This window comes from Taudactylus pleione, unplaced genomic scaffold (genome assembly GCF_031769625.1).
Source record: "Taudactylus pleione unplaced genomic scaffold, aTauple2 ptg000202l, whole genome shotgun sequence".
NCBI classification, from domain to species: domain Eukaryota; kingdom Metazoa; phylum Chordata; class Amphibia; order Anura; family Myobatrachidae; genus Taudactylus; species Taudactylus pleione.
Window position 1 is genome coordinate 12,084,774 of NW_028284604.1, and position 18,483 is coordinate 12,103,256.

The 18,483-nt window shown below is 44.6% G+C and overlaps 1 protein-coding gene across 3 annotated transcripts in view; it reads left to right on the forward strand.

The window, feature by feature from the left end:
- COMMD10 (COMM domain containing 10) overlaps positions 1-18,483 on the forward strand; it is a 440,901-nt gene that overhangs the window by 19,999 nt on the left and 402,419 nt on the right. For all 3 annotated transcript variants that reach the window (XM_088477704.1, XM_088477705.1, XM_088477706.1), the window contains exon 4: positions 7,276-7,431. In XM_088477704.1, coding sequence (XP_088333830.1) covers positions 7,276-7,431 — 156 coding nt within the window. The remainder of the gene's footprint in view (positions 1-7,275; positions 7,432-18,483) is intronic.

Below are 18,483 nucleotides of genomic sequence, written 5' to 3' on the forward strand. Positions count from 1 at the left end.
AGTTGTACAAATGTATATTATACATATGGTGTATTCTTTGTCAAGTAGGAAGATAGACTAGGCTTTTTTATATTAAAAAATTGCTTTAAATAGATGTTAAAATCAGAATTGTGTTTAGAATAATTTTTTTTTTTAATGTAAATTAACCTTTAGAGGGATAGAATTTATAAGTATGTAGTATATAAACATATTGGGGCGTATTCAATTAGAAGCGAAAAGCCGTTTTCCGCGAGAAAGTATCGCCGATTGCGTTTTTTCGCCAGGTCGGGACTTATCTCCGTATTCAATTCCAGCCGGTTTTCGTGTACACGGAAAGTCAATACAATGTAATAGGTGAAAAAGATTCGCCTCTGAATAGCAGGAGAAAAGAAGTGCAACATTTTTATTTTGGGGTGCAAAGGTGGGGAAACCTCTCAGAACCCTTGGGACAGCCCCCAAAGGACAACTGTGTCACAAAATCCCGGGGAAAAACTTAACATCCCAAAAAAGTACTTTAATTTTGGGGGAGTAAAAGCACAAAGTGGGGGGACAAGTATAAAAACTAGTGAAATAGACATTTTGGGGGTCTGCACGGATGGGTCAGGTGTTTTTATGATTGCAGGTGCCTGCAACAGGTGCGTTTTTCATGTTTTTTTTTAATACTTCACTTTAGAGACTTAAAAATATGCTAGCACGCATTTTCAAGTACCCCAAATTTGACAGGACTACTTATTTTCACCAAAAAATACTGCTTAATGCCATTCTTCACCACTTGTGCAAAGACGCTAATAAGAAGCTATTGAAACAACTTAAGTACCCCAAATAGCTTTATTAGGGCAATTTGGTCATATCTACATTGATCCCCAATGTTACTGCATCTTTTTGGGGGGTTCAGGCTGGTTTCCCCAATTCTGACAGCACTTTCCGCCTGTTCTGAATTTGCCGCTTGCCGTTTTTGCATGTCTTCCAATTGAATACGGCAAATAGCGGGGACGCGCACAATAAGTTTCCACGTCCAAAAGACGCAATATCTGCGAAAAGTCCGCCAGGCAAAACTTTTTTTGCGGGTATGAAACTAATGGAATACAGTCCATAGTTTGCAAGCATATAGTTTACTAGCTGTTGCCCACAGTGCGCACATGTGGCGATTAATTAGCGATCACGCACACATAGTGGAATCTATCGCAAATTGAGTAACAGGTAGTCGGCATTTGGGGAAAGTAACGGGGTGGCTAGGCAAACGCAGGCGTGTCTGGACCGTTTAAACTCCGTTTCATGGGCATGTATAAATTAGCCATTGCAATCTCCTTCTCAGGATGAGAGCCCTCAGCGTGTAAGGAGAGATGCAGTGTTTGAGACAGGTCAGACTTGACTCAGAAGCTGTGTGGCTACCCGATCTGCGTTGATGTTACCGATGTTCACGCTATTGTACGCCGTCGGACAAATATGGGAAGGCAGCAGTGGGCATCCCTATGCTCGGCGAGGATTTGGAGACATTAGCATATTTTGCTATTGCGATCCGTGAGAGATAGCAGCTGCAATGGCATTTGCATCCAAACATGAATCCGGCCCTGAAAGGGATAGCTATGGTACAAGTTCAAATCTGTCCAAGGAGCAGTCTAACAGTCATTGGCTATTATACCTTATGCCTTTTTTTATACCTTCTTTTTTTTTTTTGTCCTACATCCAATAATTTACATATAGCCAATAAATGTGTATTAGTGACGCGTTCTAAACAGTGCTTGAACATAACTCTGTTGGTTACAATATAATATCAAACCACATGGCAAATATATCATACTCTATTTAATTACTGCCTTGTGCATCTGGTTAAAATGTATGTTATTAGTGCACTAAATGCAAACAAAGATAATAGAACTCTGCCAGCTCCTTGACACTCCCATATAAAGTCTCAGCAATGTTTATCTTTTCTCAGAGCTGTGCATCAGACACTGACCTTCTAGTATACACTGTTCTATGCCATCAAATATTTTTAATCTGTGTACAAGTTAAGCTGGGTACACACTAAGCGATGTGTACGCAGCCGATATGTTGGGCCGACATATAGGATACGAAGTACACATTAGTACGATGTAATGAACGATCCCTCGTTCCATCCTTCATTAAAATGCATGGAGCCGCAAGCGATATCATTAGGTTTGATGTGCAATACATCAAACCTGATGACATCGCATTTGACCACAGGAGCGCACATATCGTGCATAAACACTAAACGATATGTCGTCACTATTTGACCAAATCGGCACAACATCGTCTCACTGTGTACCCAGCTTTACTTTAATCCAGTTAATTCCTTCCATACTGTACGGAGAACATGGCTCGTGCTATTGTCTAAGGATATATAGAGGTAAGAGTTAAGCGTTTTGCTAGTAACAATCCACTGTGTATTAACCTTAATAACGTGACTGTGCTTTATATCGAAAAGCATGCAACAAAGAAAAAAACTATAAACAAAGACTATACATCTGAATGCTAACATTTTTTGTGACTAAAAGAATGCTTAAAGACATACATGGACTGAACAGTATTGAAATGCCGACGGCTGTTTAGCCGTCGGTTCAAATACCGACTGCGGATGCCTGACAGGATGAAGATCCCGACTGGGGCAGGTAAGTACTGTTACCCTGCCCTGTCCCCCCCTAACCCTCCCGTAGGGGTGCCTAACCCTAAAACTCCCGGGGTGGTACCTAACCCTAAGCCAGTCGGGGGTGCCTAATCCTATCCTCCTCCCCCCCCCCCCCCTTCCTTCCCGCACCCTAAACCTCCCCCCAGTGGTGCCTAACCCTAGCCCTCCCTGGGGGGGTGCCTAAAACTAACCCTCCGTCCCCGTGGCTCACGATATGGACGCCCCGGAATTATCTAGTTCAGTCCGGCGTCCTTCTGTGGTCCGACGTCGGGATTAAGATAGGCGTCGGCATTTCGATGCCTATCTTAAATTCCCCATCCGGCATTAGCTGTCGGGATTTTGACCGGAGGCATCGCGGCCCATGGACTACATTCCCATGGACCATATTGTGTTTTATCACTTGCTTAATAGCATCTGATTATAATACTGTACAGATTTGTACTCGTACATCTAGCCTCAATATGCCACGTAGCGTGACTTGCTTGGCGTTAGTGAACCATCAGGTCTTGTGCAAATCTGCTAGCTTTGAGCGTCCTTTTTTTTTTTTTGCCCAAAATGCATGCAAGTCGTCGCAAAATGCGATTCGACTAGGGCGCACCAGAAGATTGTGCTGATTAATTTGATATAGGACACATATACAGTATATCTGTATATGAAGCACAACGGAAGTTTCTGTGGGAAAAAAGCTGCTTCCTATACAGATTCAGAGACTCGGTCGCACACAGATATTAAGTGTCGCATATCAAACCAATCGGCAAAGTCTGCTCGTGCACATTTGCATAAAAAAGACTCCTGGCGCTAACAGCTTCTCACGGGACCTGGCACGTGGAGAGGGGCTCTTTGGTGTGACTGCAGTAAAGATGTGTAAGGGCACAACTGTATATGACTTGCCAACCCCTAAATAAACATAAATAACGTGTAATTTTCTTGCTTCTTAACATATAAAATATATTTCAAATGAGAATGTATACAAATCCTCACAGCAGCCAAGATAACAATTTGCCTGAAAAGGAGAGAACATTCTTTCCTACCCATTATGTATATACTAAATATATCCGGCCTGATTCACACAAGTCCAAATGCTGAGGCATCTAGCGTGTTTTAGTAAACACTGCATGTGCTGCTCCATAATTATTTTACCCTGACGGAGGCTGTGTGTGTGGCCAGTTCTCTCTGTCCATAAAATGGGCATTTCTGGGTGACATATGCGCGGCTGTCTTGCCATGGTACGCGACTTTTCTGTTTTATGGGAGTGTTGTGGCCATGTAGCCAAACTTCCATGCTATTCTGAGGTGTGCTTTCTGAGGTGTTTGATTCAGATGGATCTTCTGCACCCAGCATGGGGTAGGTCTACACTACTGTTCAAAGTTTGGGGTCACTTAGAAACCTCCTTATTTTTTAAAGAAAAGCACATTTTTTTTCAATGAAGATAACATTAAATTAATCAGAAATACACTCTATACATTGTTAATGTGGTAAATGACTATACTAGCTGCAAATGTCTGGTTTTTAAAGGAATATCTACATAGGTGTATAGAGGCCCATTTCCAGCAACCATCACTGCAGTGTTCTGATGGTACATTGTGTTTGCTAAGCGCGTTAGAAGACTAATAGATGATTAGAAAACCCTTGAAAACCCTTGTGCCATTATATTAGCATACTATGTTAGGGTTTACTCATTTATAGAAGCTATAAAACTGGGCTTCCTTTGAGCTAGTTGAGTATCTGGAGCATCACATTTGTGGGTTTGATTATACTCTCCAAATGGCCAGAAAAAAAGAGAACTTTCATGTGAAACTCGACAGTCTATTCTTGTTCTTAGAAATGAAGGCTATTCCATGCGAGAAATTGCCAAGAAACTGAACATTTCCTACAATGGTGTGTACTATTCCCTTCAGAGAACAGCACAAACAGACTCTAACCAGAGTAGAAAGAGAAGTGGGAGGCCCTGGTGCACAACTGTGCAAGAAGACAAGTACATTAGAGTCTCTAGTTTGAGAAATGGACTCCTCACAAGTCCTAAACTGGCAGCTTCATTAAATGGTACCCACAAAATGCCAGTGTCAACGTCTACAGTGAAGAGGCGACTCCGGGATGCTGGCCTTCTAGGCAGTTTGTCAAAGAAAAAGCCATATCTGAGACTGGCCAATAAAAGGAAAAGATTAATATGGGCAAAAGAACACAGCAATTGGACAGAGGAAGATTGGAAAAAAGTGTTATGGACAGACGAATCGAAGTTAGAGGTGTTTGGATCACACAGAAGAACAGTTGTGAGGCGCAGAACAAGGGAAAAGATGCTGCAAGAGTTAGTGACGCCATCTGTCAAGCATGGTGGAGGTAATGTGATGGTCTGGGGCTGCTTTGGTGCTGATAAAGTGGGAGATTTGTACAAGGTAAAAGCGATTTTGAATAAGGAAGGCTATCACTCCATTTTGCAAAGCCATGCCATACCCTGTGGACAGCGCTTGATTGGAGCCAATTTCCTCCTCCAACAGGACAATGACCCAAAGCACACCTCCAAATTATGCAAGAACTATTTAGGGAAGAAGCAGGCAGCTGGTATTCTGTCTGTAATGGAGTGGCCAGCGCAGTCACCAGATCTCAACCCCATTAAGCTGTTGTGGGAGCAGCTTGACCGTTTGGTACGCAAGTAGTGCCCATCAAGCCAATCCAACTTGTGGGAGGTGCTTCAGGAAGCGTGGGGTGAAATTTCTACAGATTACCTCAACAAATTAACAGCTAGAATGCCAAAGGTCTGCAATGCTGTAATTGCTGCAAAAGGAGCATTCTTTGACGAAAGCAAGGTTTGAAGGACAAAATTATTATTTAAAATAAAAATCACTATTTCTAACCTTGCCAATGTCTTGACTATATGTTCTATTCATTTTGCAACTCATTTGATAAATAAAAGTCAGTTGTAAAACACAAAATTGTCTGGGTGACCCCAAACTTTTGAAGGGTTGTGTAAGTGCCGCGCTAATTATGACTGTTGCGGCTGCAGATGGCAAAACAGTGGGCAGTGCTACTATACAGATGAAGATGTACGGATGCCAGCATTCACATATGGTAGTATACCTGGCTGCCATTGCTGCTTTGCGTGTGACTGAGAATCGAACTCATCATCACTTCTACCATATATTGAGATTGATCATGCATAAACGTCCTCATATAAGCAGGGCAATTGGGTCAGTTGGTTTCAAATAAAACCTTTATACAGATGATGAACCATTCTGACTATCCATGCCTGACTGCTCTCTGCCTTTCATGTTTTCTGCTTGCCTCTTAGAAATGTCAACATTGGTGGCAAGGAGAAGGCAAAAAATAACCATGTACACCGAAGCAGCCCCTTTTCCTCCAAAGCAGTGTCCTCATTGACCAATCACAGCCAATAATATGGTCATTCATTCTGTGCCTCATGTTTTGCATCTAGGAGTTATTAATAGATTCCTTTCATTTTCCCAACACATTGAAGCAACGTCCTGCAGTTTATTCCACAATGACATTGCTAAAATATGACCTGTCTCGTGTATCTCCACTACCAAACTGCTCATTACTTCTCTTCTTGGTTACAGTAATCTCCTACTTGCAGCATTTTGACTCTCCTTACTTCAGACTTTTCTACATGCAGATACTAGAAATACAGCCATTGCATCCACTTGCTCCATATCCATCATCCCTTTGTTCTAAGCTCTCAATTGACAATTTATCAAAATCCCACTTTCAGTGTTCTATTCCTATGCTACAAGGCTCTTTGCAGACTTGCATCCTTTCCTCCCACTTACATCTCTGACTTCACCTCCCCGTGAACCCCTGCTCTCACTCCTCATGCACTTTTTAGCTGACCTACTTGTTCACTTCTTATAAAAAACATTGCTTCATCATTCATACAATCATTTTCCTATGCAGCTCCATATGTCTGGAACTCCCTACCTTCAAACATCCGGCTATTATGCTCCCTCCACAGCGCTTTTACAACCTCTCCCAAGCATCATATGCTGAGTAAAGCAAATAATCCTCTTGATGCTATATACTTAGACCCCCGCTGTCCTTAATAATATAATCACTAAGTTATCACCTAGTGTTTCCTACCTAATTAGACTATAAACTCCTCGGGGGAACACTGCCTTTCTCAATCAGAATATTTTGTACTTTTGCTTGTAAATTTATAACTCATTGCATACAATGTGGCTTTTATAAATAACATTATATATACTTGCTGACATAAAGCATTGCATACAATGTGGCTTTTATAAATAACATTATATATATTTGCTGACATAAAGCATTCACCTTCAACAATGCTCTTTGGAGTCTCTTTGGTAACCGATCCAAAATTACTTACAGATGTGTCCTCATACATTTAGCCTCAATAGACGACGCAGCGCGACTTGCCTGGTATGAGTGAGCCGCTAACGCCGAGGTGTTTTCTTTTGCCGAAAATGTGTCTACATTGCAATGTGATGTGATCAGCAGACTGTGCTGATTTAATTTGATAAGCGACGCTAGTATATTCTGCGGCTTAATTTTGCACAGCCATTGTGTACAGTACACACAATATCTTTGATGAAATCGAGCTGTATTAACCAGTTAAGTGTTACTTGAGCCATAATTCTCTTCCTTTTTACATTTTGCATTCTTATTACTTTCAGGCTGTGTATCATAATTTAAAAACATCAGTCTTACGCCAGCAGTTGGAGAACATCCATCTTGACCAGGTGAAAATTGATGCTTTTGCTAATGCCTGGGAGAATTCAGGGCAGGAGACTGTGGAGAAGTTTAGACAACGGATTTTGGCCCCAAAAAAGGTAATTATACCAGCGTATACAAACACAAGCAGGGTGTAAATTCATTACATGTAAAATACATTATTTTTTTTTTTCATATTAATAAAACTGCTTTTGCAGGACAGCATTTTATTGACCTTTTATCAAGTTACCTTTTTAATTAAATATTGTATTGGTGAACAATGATATATGTTTCAATAATGGGAATGGATACATTGGAATATACTGTAGCTGAACTAAACTACTTTGTTATCCCATGAATCTTTCCGTCTCTTGAAGTGAGCTTAGTCTAGCAGAAATACAGGGAAACTGTAAGCTTCTAATCTAGTGGACAGTGAACCTTAAAGGAGAACCGATGTCTCTCCCTGGTACCTACAGCTCTGTAGGTAATTGCCATGTTGCCGGTATAATTATAATTGGCTAAAAGAAACGCAATCCTCTATTCCACTTTTTTGGAGTTCCAGGGTTTCTCAATATTTCCCCCCTAGGTGTGTGTAGCTTCATGGCCGGTAAGTTGGTCATGAAAGCTTCTAGTCACTTTTTAGCCTACCCAAGGCAGGCAGACATTGGAACTTTGTCAAGACGCATAAACACCAATGAACCTTCAGTATATAAAGGAGAAGTGATGCAAAGCTCAAGATGTCATACCTCCCTGCAATATCATAGTTGATCATCGCAGTGACCCATAATCATATAAAAGCAGTTGCTAGGACAGCCGCTGCGGATAACAGCTGTTAGTCAGAACTGTCCATGCACAAGACTCCTGTTGGTGGTGTGATGCCGCCTTTTATAAACTTAACAAAATGAAAACAAGCTAATGTACTGTCTTTACTCTGAAAAGAACATAGATGGACAAACAGGCCAAAGTGGCAAAAACAAAGGTGCTAACGGTAAAACAAAACAACCAGCGCCAACTAAAATAAGCAGGAGATTTCAATTCTGTGGGATGCGGGAAGTGACGTAGGGCATCGCCAAGATTCCTGACTGCGCACATATGGGCCAATTATGGTAGTGTCAACATCACAAGTTCCCATTACACTGTAGAAAACTTGCGATGCTGGCAGGACCCGATGTGCATTCCGGAACAGTACATTGTGTCGATGTTGGGGTTTTAATACCCCCAAAAAGCATCGGAGACTGTGTATCTTAAACTAGAATATGTAAACAAATGTATATACCAAAAGACAAGATGCAAATAAATAATGAAGCAGAATATACCAAAACTAATAATCAAATATAATGAAAGGAAAACAAATAAAATTAATCAATAGAGAAAGCATGTAAATTTATAATCCTCATTATGGCCATCAGGTAAGTAATATAACTGTAATATCTGTCATTTCTACATTTCATTTCCTCTGTTGTTTTTGAAAACAAGAATGAACATTTTTCTTTTCTCCTGGTGACAGATTTCATCTAGGTATCTGGGTTGAGACACAGACGATTTGTGTTCATTCATTTACAGACACATCCAATGTGGACTGCTTCCTGACGATCACTTGAAGATATGATCTTCATTACTTCAGCTGTTAAGGATCAAGCTCCTGTTAGGCAGCTGACTCATAAATCAAAATTAGCAGTGTAGAGAATATGTCACTGTAATTGCCACATTAAATGGACAAACCAATAACCTTCTACAGCAGCAAATATCTATCCAGCACTTTCCTATTTAGCTATAAACTTATAGGATCAAAATCATTAACCGTTGTGAAGCGTGTCAAGAAAAGCAAGGTCTGATTTGAGTTATGACTTCTCAGGAAATTGCTTTGTGTACATTTTTATAAGGGGACATAGTAGTTCCAGTCACATTTTATGTGGTTGTGATAAAAGATGTTATCTGCCTTGTAGAAGACCTACAGGGCAATCCGCATTAATCTATTACACATCTGACTTTGTCCTTCTGTAGTAGCTGAGGCTATTGTATTATATTATTATATATTTAAATCGGCTTTTTCATTTGAATATTTTGTGTCCCAACTATTCGCTAGATTTTAATTAAAATTATATTAAGGAAAACAAAGCGGAAAAATAAAATATCAAACCCTATTAAATGCCAAAAGTGAAATACACACAAGAGATGTACACTAGATGGAAGTGTAGGTTCTTTTCTGCTATCATTTTGGCTTTTTTTTTTCTTTATAATGACTTTGCACTGCTGGTTTAGCTGCATTTACCAAATGTACAGATGTGTCCTCGTGCACTATTGCTGCAGTCACGCCAAACAGCCCTTCTCAGGGTGCAAGGTCCCGTGCCACTCTGCTTACACCAAGCCCCTTTTTTGCACGAAAATATGTCCTATTTGCAATGCAATACAACTAAATGGGCCTATCCTTTAGCAGATGTATTTCTGAGTGATGAAAGACAAAAGATATCCCTTGAAAATTCCAGTGGCTGTGCTGAACGATATCTGTCATGTACATGACAGATTTTGATGAATGTTATCGCATGACATCATTCAGGGAGTGAATTTTTTCTCTGCAGCGCTCTCTACACTGCTGCTAATATCGTTCGTCGTTTACTGCATATAAACTGGACGATATTACTAATATTGTACAGCTATATGCGATAATTGACCAACATGTTGGAGAGATGATAGATGCGATTTATCGGCTGCGGGAGTGCGCATCTGTCATCGTTCAGGGCCTATCCATTAGCAGATATAATGAACGATATATCATCGTCTGTGTTTGCAGTCAGATTTTGACTATTTAATTCATTTTAATACAGTCTGAAATCGTTCATCTGACAGATCTGACCGTCTGTATGTACCATAAGATAAAATGTCTGTCAGACCAACAGACATCTTATCTGACAAGCTGAAACTAACAGATATCGTGGCCATACACTGTGAGAGATAGCACAGTGTATGGCCACAATATCTCCTTTCCTCCCCGGGAAAGAAACCGTTCCCCATTTCTCCCCTGCGAATGAACACTGCCAGATGCGGCGATTTCAGCTTGTCTGACAGACCAATTACTGCTCGGTCGCGGCAATACACTGTTCGGCCCTACCCGCTGATTATCAACTGGTCGGGCCAATAATTGAACAGTGTACACCCAGCATTAGGGGTCATTGAGGACTGGAGTTGGGAAACACTGCTGTAGAGTGTTGGTAACAAAAGTCTGACTAATGGTGCATACACACGGTCAGATTTTCCTTCAGATCTGAACGATAACTATTTTAAAAATCGTTCATTTCTGAAGGAAAATCTGACATGTGAGCCTTCAACGATGAACGATGCGCTTTCCCGATGGTCAGATAACGATATCTGACATCTGATGTGTTTGCAGTCAGATTTGGTCGATTTCGGTAATTTTAATGCAGTCAAAAATCGTTCAAATTGTTGGTAAAATCGTTCGAATCGTTTGTAAAATTGTTCAATTGTTCAATCGTTCATCTGTCAAATCTGAACGTGTGTATGCACCATAAGGAGGGTTCAGTAGCTTGTGCGAGGAAAGAAAGCATGTGAGAAGACGAAGACTGTAGGCAAGCCTCCCAAGATGCTTGGATGGGAATGGGATTTGAGATATGAGACTATCTGAGATGTCATGCGGTTGGGGGGGTCGTGGTCGGCTGCCGCAAAGCCCTGTTACAGCGCTGCCCCAGCAAGAGGAATTCAATAATTTGAAAACTAAAATCATTCCTTATTACAGCAGTTGGTAGCGATAAGAAATTTATATTTATTGAGGGAAACTTTAATTTTCATAAACCGACCCCTTAATCTAGGAGCGTCAAACTCGGGCCATCCAGTTGCAGTGGAGCCACACATCCCAGCATGCCCTGCCACAGTTTTAGCATGCCCTAATAGCAAAATGGTGGCAGTGTATGCTGGGATGTATAGTTCCACTGCAGCTGGATCACCCGAGTTTGACAGCACTGCTTTATTCTAAATAAAGATACTAGGTGGACACAGGAACAAAAATAACCTTTTGGGGCAGATTCAATGAGCCTTAAGATTCCGTTGGAATCTCACTCTATACTATAATGGGGACTATCAGGACAGAATAACCTCACTCATTTGACTAGCACCCTATACAGGTGTGGGCAAATATGAGCAAGGTATCCCTCCTCTAATTTACTTTTTCTGCAACCATCATGTCTTGTCTCTGCACTTGCTAGTGCATTCTTAGAACCACTTTAAAACATGCAGTAAAAATCTACAAAAATTCAAAAGTGACTCATCATAATAACACAATATCTCCTCACTCTGATGAACAAAGAAAGAAAACAAACAACAAAGCTATAGCAGGAGCAGAATGAATTTACTGGGGTGTCTTCAAGTACCCTCAGTTGGTTGTACACATTGAAATGTACATGGTGGAAAAGTAGGTGCCTTACAAGTTTGCAAGTGGGGTATAAGCAATTTAAGAGAAAATTTTAGTTATGGTAGACTTACCTGGATAACTCCTGTTCTTCGAGGTCCATAGGGTCCACAGGGATACCATGGGGATATTGTGGTTGGAAAGATCCAGGCACCAAACATTTGAAGCATCAACTCCCAGGATGCCTCGGGTCCTCTTCCATATATACCCCGCCCTTAGTCACAAGCATTCAGTTTTTGTTAACAAGCCTCAAGGCAGGAGAATGAAAGAGTAGAGGGAAGAGCAGTCGTACACCAGAAACACTCTTACACAAGATGAATCTGTGACCGAAAGAAAAAAATTACCCATGCAGCCAAGTGCGTCAGGGTGGATGCCCTGTGGACCTCGAAGAAAAGGAGTTATCTAGATAAGTCTACCATAACTCTAATTTTCTTCTTTAGGGTCCATAGGGATCCACAGTGGTACCATGGGGATTTCCTAAAGCAGTTCTCCTAGGGTGGGGGACGCTCCTGAGCATTAGGTGACCATGTCGAAGGTGGACACCATTGATCCCAGGTCCTGCATTGCTAACAGAATGGATGCCCTTCGCTTGTGTATCAACCGTACTCTTAATGGTAGGGCCACAATCTTGTCTTCTGGCAGAAACACTGTTTGTGCCCAAGAATCCAAAAGAGCTCCCAGATGTACCATCTGCTGTGTTGGAGAAAGCGATGATTTATTTCAATTGATGATCCAGCCGTACTTTTGTAGGCAGGCTATGGTCAGTTGAAGATGGTTTTATAAAACAACCGGAGTCTGCACCAATATCAGAAGGTCGTCCAGATATGGCAGTATTCTGACTCCCTGACACCTGAGAGAGGCCATCATGACCGCCATTATTTTAGTAACTACTGGGGGAGCCGTAGATGGACCAAAGGGTAGAGCCTAAAATTGGTAATGTTGCTGAAGGACAGTAAACCGTAAAAATTGTTGGTGGGATGGTGCAATAGGAACATACAGATATGCTTCCTGAATGTCCAGGGAAAGCATGTAATCCCCTGGCTCCATTGCCAAAATAATTGACCGGAGAGTTTACAAACTGAGGGCCTGAGTCAGAGCGCTCGCTGTGAATCAGGGCGTCTTTTTTTTTTTTTTTTCTTTTTATGGAGCGGCCTCCTGGCCGCTCGCATTGCTGTGCGTTGCCACCCACAGCTAATGCGAGCGGCAATGATGATGGTAGCGATGGTCAAGACCATCGGGCTTGCGACGAGACCCTTGTGGTAGGGTCTCGTGGCCGCAAGCCCCAGAGAGCTTTCGGCTCTGACAGAGCCGAAAGCTCTCCCACTGAAATCACTTGTGATGTCAGTGGGGCCGCCCCCAGATGGTAGGCGTTCTCATGGGAACGCCTCCGTCTGGGCACCCACCCCCCCCAGCCTGCCCACCAAAGGGGGCGTGCTGTCACTCAACATCGACAGCACGTCCCCTTTGGTGCGAAACCAGGAGCGACGGATTGCCTGTCGCTATCCGGGTCTCGCGCATGCGCACAACGGAGCCGGCTCCATCGTGTGCATGCGCTCTGGGCCACCATCGACCCGGTTGCGAACGCTCAGCGGCAGACTGATACTAAGGCGCCTAAGCGCAAGTTATCTTTTTATCTACTGGTCTGCTTTCAACATTAGATGGTGCCATACACTGACTAGAATGGCCATAAACATCCTTCCAGTGAGGATACATGGCATGCTGTGGACACCCCATGCAAGGAGGCATAGTGGGAGCAGCCATACGATCTACAAAATGCTTCATTACCTGGAACAAAGAGGAGACCCAAGATGGCTCTTGTCCAGGGACAGGTAAGATGGACTGGTGAGATGACTCTTTATAACAGACAACACACAAACCACTGAGGAGACAAACGGACCATAAGTGATTTACATGAAACCGGCACAGGGGGCTCCCCCTCCTGTTTTCCTTTATCTTTTGACATGTTCAATAAAGGCAATGATTGCAATTTTATGTGACAGCCTTCACAAAATCTTAATGAATGTGAAGTACTCAAAGAAAAACCTCCACCCTAAGAGGATAGAGAGAAAAAGTAGCGATAGTTATAATTGACAGACAGAAATAAAAGACAGTGTCAATACAGCAGCTAGCAAGCAGTCACATACAATGCATATGTAATATAATTACAATTGACTCTAAATCAACTACACTAACACAGGAATGGTAGGATATAGAGCACTGTATACCTTAACCAAGGGAGAGGTATACAGGGAGACTGACCCAAGCGCTCCTGAGACCAACAGCTACAGCAGCGCACTGGTAGTGGACCGTAAGCATCTCAAATACATGTGGAGGAAGGGCGGAGCAATCCAGAGGCACAAAACCTTCATAGGGACTGCGTCTGGGTCGGGGAAGGAGCTGCCGGGGGAGCGCCTACCTCCCCATAGCTGCATCAACCAGCCGGGTACTCTGACCTCATGGGAGCAGATATGCATCTGCTGGCGATCCCCGACGTCAGACGATAAGGCCCCGGCGGTCTAGTGCGGACGCTCCTGAGCCCTTACTTCATCGGCTTCCGGTGCATCTCCGGCGCCCGAAGCAAGGACTGCCGCGCGCGATTATTCGTAAGTGATGAATCACCTTACCTGACATCTTTGTGCGTTCAGTTGCAGTCCGGGTCCCAGCATCGCTGCAAGCAAGCTTAGCCGAGACCAGCCGGAATTGCCAGCCCTGTTGTTGGTGTTGCGGTACGGTGGAGGTAGATGGAGGTCGCAGTGCAGGCGTCTTAATTCAGACACTTAGTACTACCAACTCAAAAAGAAATAACATAAATTAAAAGCTTAGGACTGCCTGAGCAGTCCCGTTACAAAGATGCGTCTTAATCCTGCCGCACTGAAAGAAAAACTGAATGCCTGTGGCTAGGGCCGGGGTATGTATGGAGGAGGACCCGAGGCATCCTGGGAGCTGAAGCTTTAACTGGTGCCTGGATCTCTCCAATCATAATATCCCCATGGTATCTCTGTGGATCCCTATGGACCCTGAAGAAGAAAGGAATATCAGTTTTAGATAATTTTCTTTAAAGTATTCGCCCACCCCCTAAACCCTTATTGATTCTTCCCCAAATGTGTGTCTGTGCTATTCCAGCTACTCTTCATTCATCACGGGGTGTCGCGATCACGGGGGTGAAGCTAGTGAGGCAGACATGTTTGATTTTCCCACTAGTTAGACCAACTATTATTTGCCGTTTTTCGGCATCGGAGCAAATGACTGATTTTTTGTTTACTCCCACACACTGCCCAACTATCATTCCAACCAGCCAACTAGTAGGCTGGTTGGAACGATATTCGTCTAGTGTATGGCCTGCATTACAACTGCTTTACAAGCAGGGGCATATCTATAATGGGTGCAGAGGGGGCCCGCACCGCACACCCTGTACCCATATTATCTAAAACTTACCTCTCCGAGATCTCAGCGCTGCTCAAAACGCCGGAAAATAGGCAATTTTTCAGGTGTACTGCGATTGCGCTGTGAGGAAATCGCCAGGAAAATGGCCGCACCATTTGCCCCGCAATCTACGCATGCGCAGTAGACTCTGGGCACACTCTAGTGCCCTTGTGCCCAGAATCTTCTGATTCTGCGGTGGCCGGCCAGCCGCGTCAGTCGGCTGCCGGGATGAGTGGAGGGGGCCCGTGACGGGGGATGTACACTGACCCCCTCCTCTCTAAAGACGCCCCTGTTTACAAGTACTGTCTTTTTCATAATGCAAATCTCAGCGTTATCATTGTATTAATATTGTGTGCACAGACATTTTAGGACTGGATGCTAGATGTGAATCATGTTGTGGAACGTGTGTTATTTTCTGTCTGGCAAAGTGCATTTCTTAAGATATTGCTTTACATTATCATTTGTATCTGCTGTGTCTTTTGATGTATCTCTTGTATTAACTTGGTGTAGGGCGTCAGTGCCCAGTTCTCCTTCATATGACATTTCTAGCTAATCACTTAGCCTTAAGCTGGTGATTTAAACTTAGTAATACTTCCAGCATTGTCATCTCTCTCATATTTATAGACTTGTGGTAAATCTCAGGTATATAAGGCCTTATGTGCTTTTAAAGAAGAATTGTCAGAGTATCAGAGTGGGGGGGAGTGCATCCTGCTCTTCTAGTTGCCTGGAGGTAATTTAGTTGATAAAACAAGAAGTTTTGCTATTTTCCCTGAGTTACCCGGAATGCTTTATCATATTGTGTGTGCTTGTGTTATATCCAGGGTGGCAAAACTCTGTCCACAAGGTCCATTAACAGTTCATGTTTTCCAGATCTCTTAGCTGGTACACAGGCGTATTCTTCATTGACTGACACATTTTAAAAGATTCACAGATGGTGTGAAAAAAATTAAATAGTTGTCCTTGAGGACTGAGGGCCTGAATCAGAGATGTATGCTTATCCTGTTGCGGTTGCGTCTTTGCAGACAGCGACTGTGAGAAAATATGCAAATATCACAGCTGCCGGAATTTGTATGGAGATGCCCACAGGCGACATCGCAAACCCAAGCGTCATTCACACAAAGATGCAGCATCAGTCGCAGATCTTTCTACTTCAGGGTCCATAGGGTATCCACAGGATACCTTGGGGGTATAGGTGTGACGTCAGTCGCAGGGCACCAAAGAGTTAAGCTTTCAGCCTCCCAGGATGCACTAGGTCCCCCTCCTATACCCCGCCCCCGGGCCAAGGCACCTCAGTTTAGTTTGGTGCCCGGCCGGAGTCGGGTGCACCTGTTGGAGTGGGGGCTAGAAGAGCCCCTGAAGCTTATTCTTCATGCAGCTGTGGCTGCACAACTGGATGTACAGCATGGACAGTCAGTCCTGACGTCCATGCTGTCTTCCCTACACCCCGCCGGTACCAGAACGCCGGTACTGATCCGGGGATGCTGGTGGGCGTCTGGGGTCACAGCTAGCGGTGACCCCAGATGCTCCGGACCATGGCCGGATTCAAGGGGGACAGAGGTAAGCAGCGGGGTCCCGCGGTGGGTCCCCGCTGATCACATGGTCCTAAGTCCCCAGGCAGGGGGCTCCCTGGGGACTGGCTGCAGCGTGGAGCCAGGCGACCAACCTGCGCTTCCACTACCCCCTGGGACAGCGGACCGCAGCAGAGCGGTAGCACTGCGGCGTCCCAGGGGTTAAATGCATGCCAGGGGAGCGCGCCTTCCCTGTCTCACAGCCGGCGCCTCCCCCGCTGCACACAGCCCTCTCTGCATGCTGCCGACTGGTCCTGTGGCAGCGCTCCTCCCCCAGGCCAGCCTCCTCTCTGCTCCTCGGCGGCCATCTTCTCCAGAACGCATGGTGAACGCTGCTGGAAGCGCTGGACGGAAGCATCGTGGTCTGGGTCCCCCCGCATACCTCTCCTCCGCTGTGGTCAGGTCTGTGTATGCAGCGCTGTGTCCTACCAGGCCCTGTGTCTGTGTAGTTGAGTGATCAGCGCTGTTAGTGCAGGAATTGTTATTTCTCTGCATTGTATGTGACTGTGCTAGCGCTGCTGCCTGTAATCTTTTCTTCATCTAAACTGTCAGCTTTATTACTGTCCCTGTTCTTTCTGCTAAAGCCCTTGCGGTGCGGTGCTGCAGGGTGGTCTCTCGCCTATTTAATACTTAATTGGTGAGAGAGGTCACATACGTGGTGCCATCATGTCTGAAAGTGATTTTCCCCTCCGGCTACAGTGTACCACGTGCAAAGTACCGTTAGCGGAGGGGGAGGGTAGCGCGGAGGGCCTTTGCCGGCAGTGTTTGTCCATGGCGCGGCCTATTACGGTTACAGCACCGGTACAGGAGCCGCCCTGGGCTTGTTTCGCTCAGGCGTTAACAGCTTTAGTGGGCCAGTTAGCTCCGCAGCCCGCGTTTACTCCGATGGGTTTGTCCCAGCAGTCTGTGGTGTCGTCACCCATGCAGGGGTTCCCACGACAATTGGTGGTACCCCACAGTCTCCCTATTTCCCCGCTCCCGGGTTCTCAGGAGCCAGCGTGGGTTAACTCCCTGACGAGTTCTGTACAGCACTTGTCGGATGTGTTGCAAGGGGAGTCTGTGATGCGGCCTCATAAACGGCCGGTGGCGTCTCTGTCCGCTCCTTATGAGGATGACGAAGGGACGTCTGATGATGGGGAGATTCTAGATCCTTACGATCAGGAACCTCTCCATACTAAGGACGCTGATGCTAAGTCCAAAGTATATATTCCTGGACTTATTCGGGCGGTCCGCACAGCCTTGGTGATTGAGGACGAAGTTCCCCCAGTGGCTAAATCTAAGTATGCCTTTTTCAAAGATGTGAAGGGCGATGCCACAGTCTTTCCTCTTTCGGGTCAGTTGGTGGACCATTTAGAGGAGGCGTGGAAACAACCTGGCAAAAGATACCAGCCGCAGAGACGCCTGGCGGTGGCTTATCCGTTCGCGGATAATTATTTTGCGAAGTGGGAATCCCCTCCACAGGTGGATTCTCACGTGACCCGTCTTGTCCGTAGTGCCACATTGCCGATGCCATCCATGTCCTCCCTTAAGGATGCTACGGACCGCAAGGTAGAAATCTGCCTGAAGTCCGCTTATTCCCTTGCAGGGGGGGCAGCACGGCCGGCTATGGCCATTTGCTGGGTTGCCAGAGCGATGGAGCGCTGGGCGGATTCATTAGAGGCTTCTTTTGAATCCGACTGTCCGGCCGATCAGGCGGAGTTGATTGGCAATCTCCGTGATTCGGCCACCTACATCAACGAGGCGGCTCTAGACATTAGTAC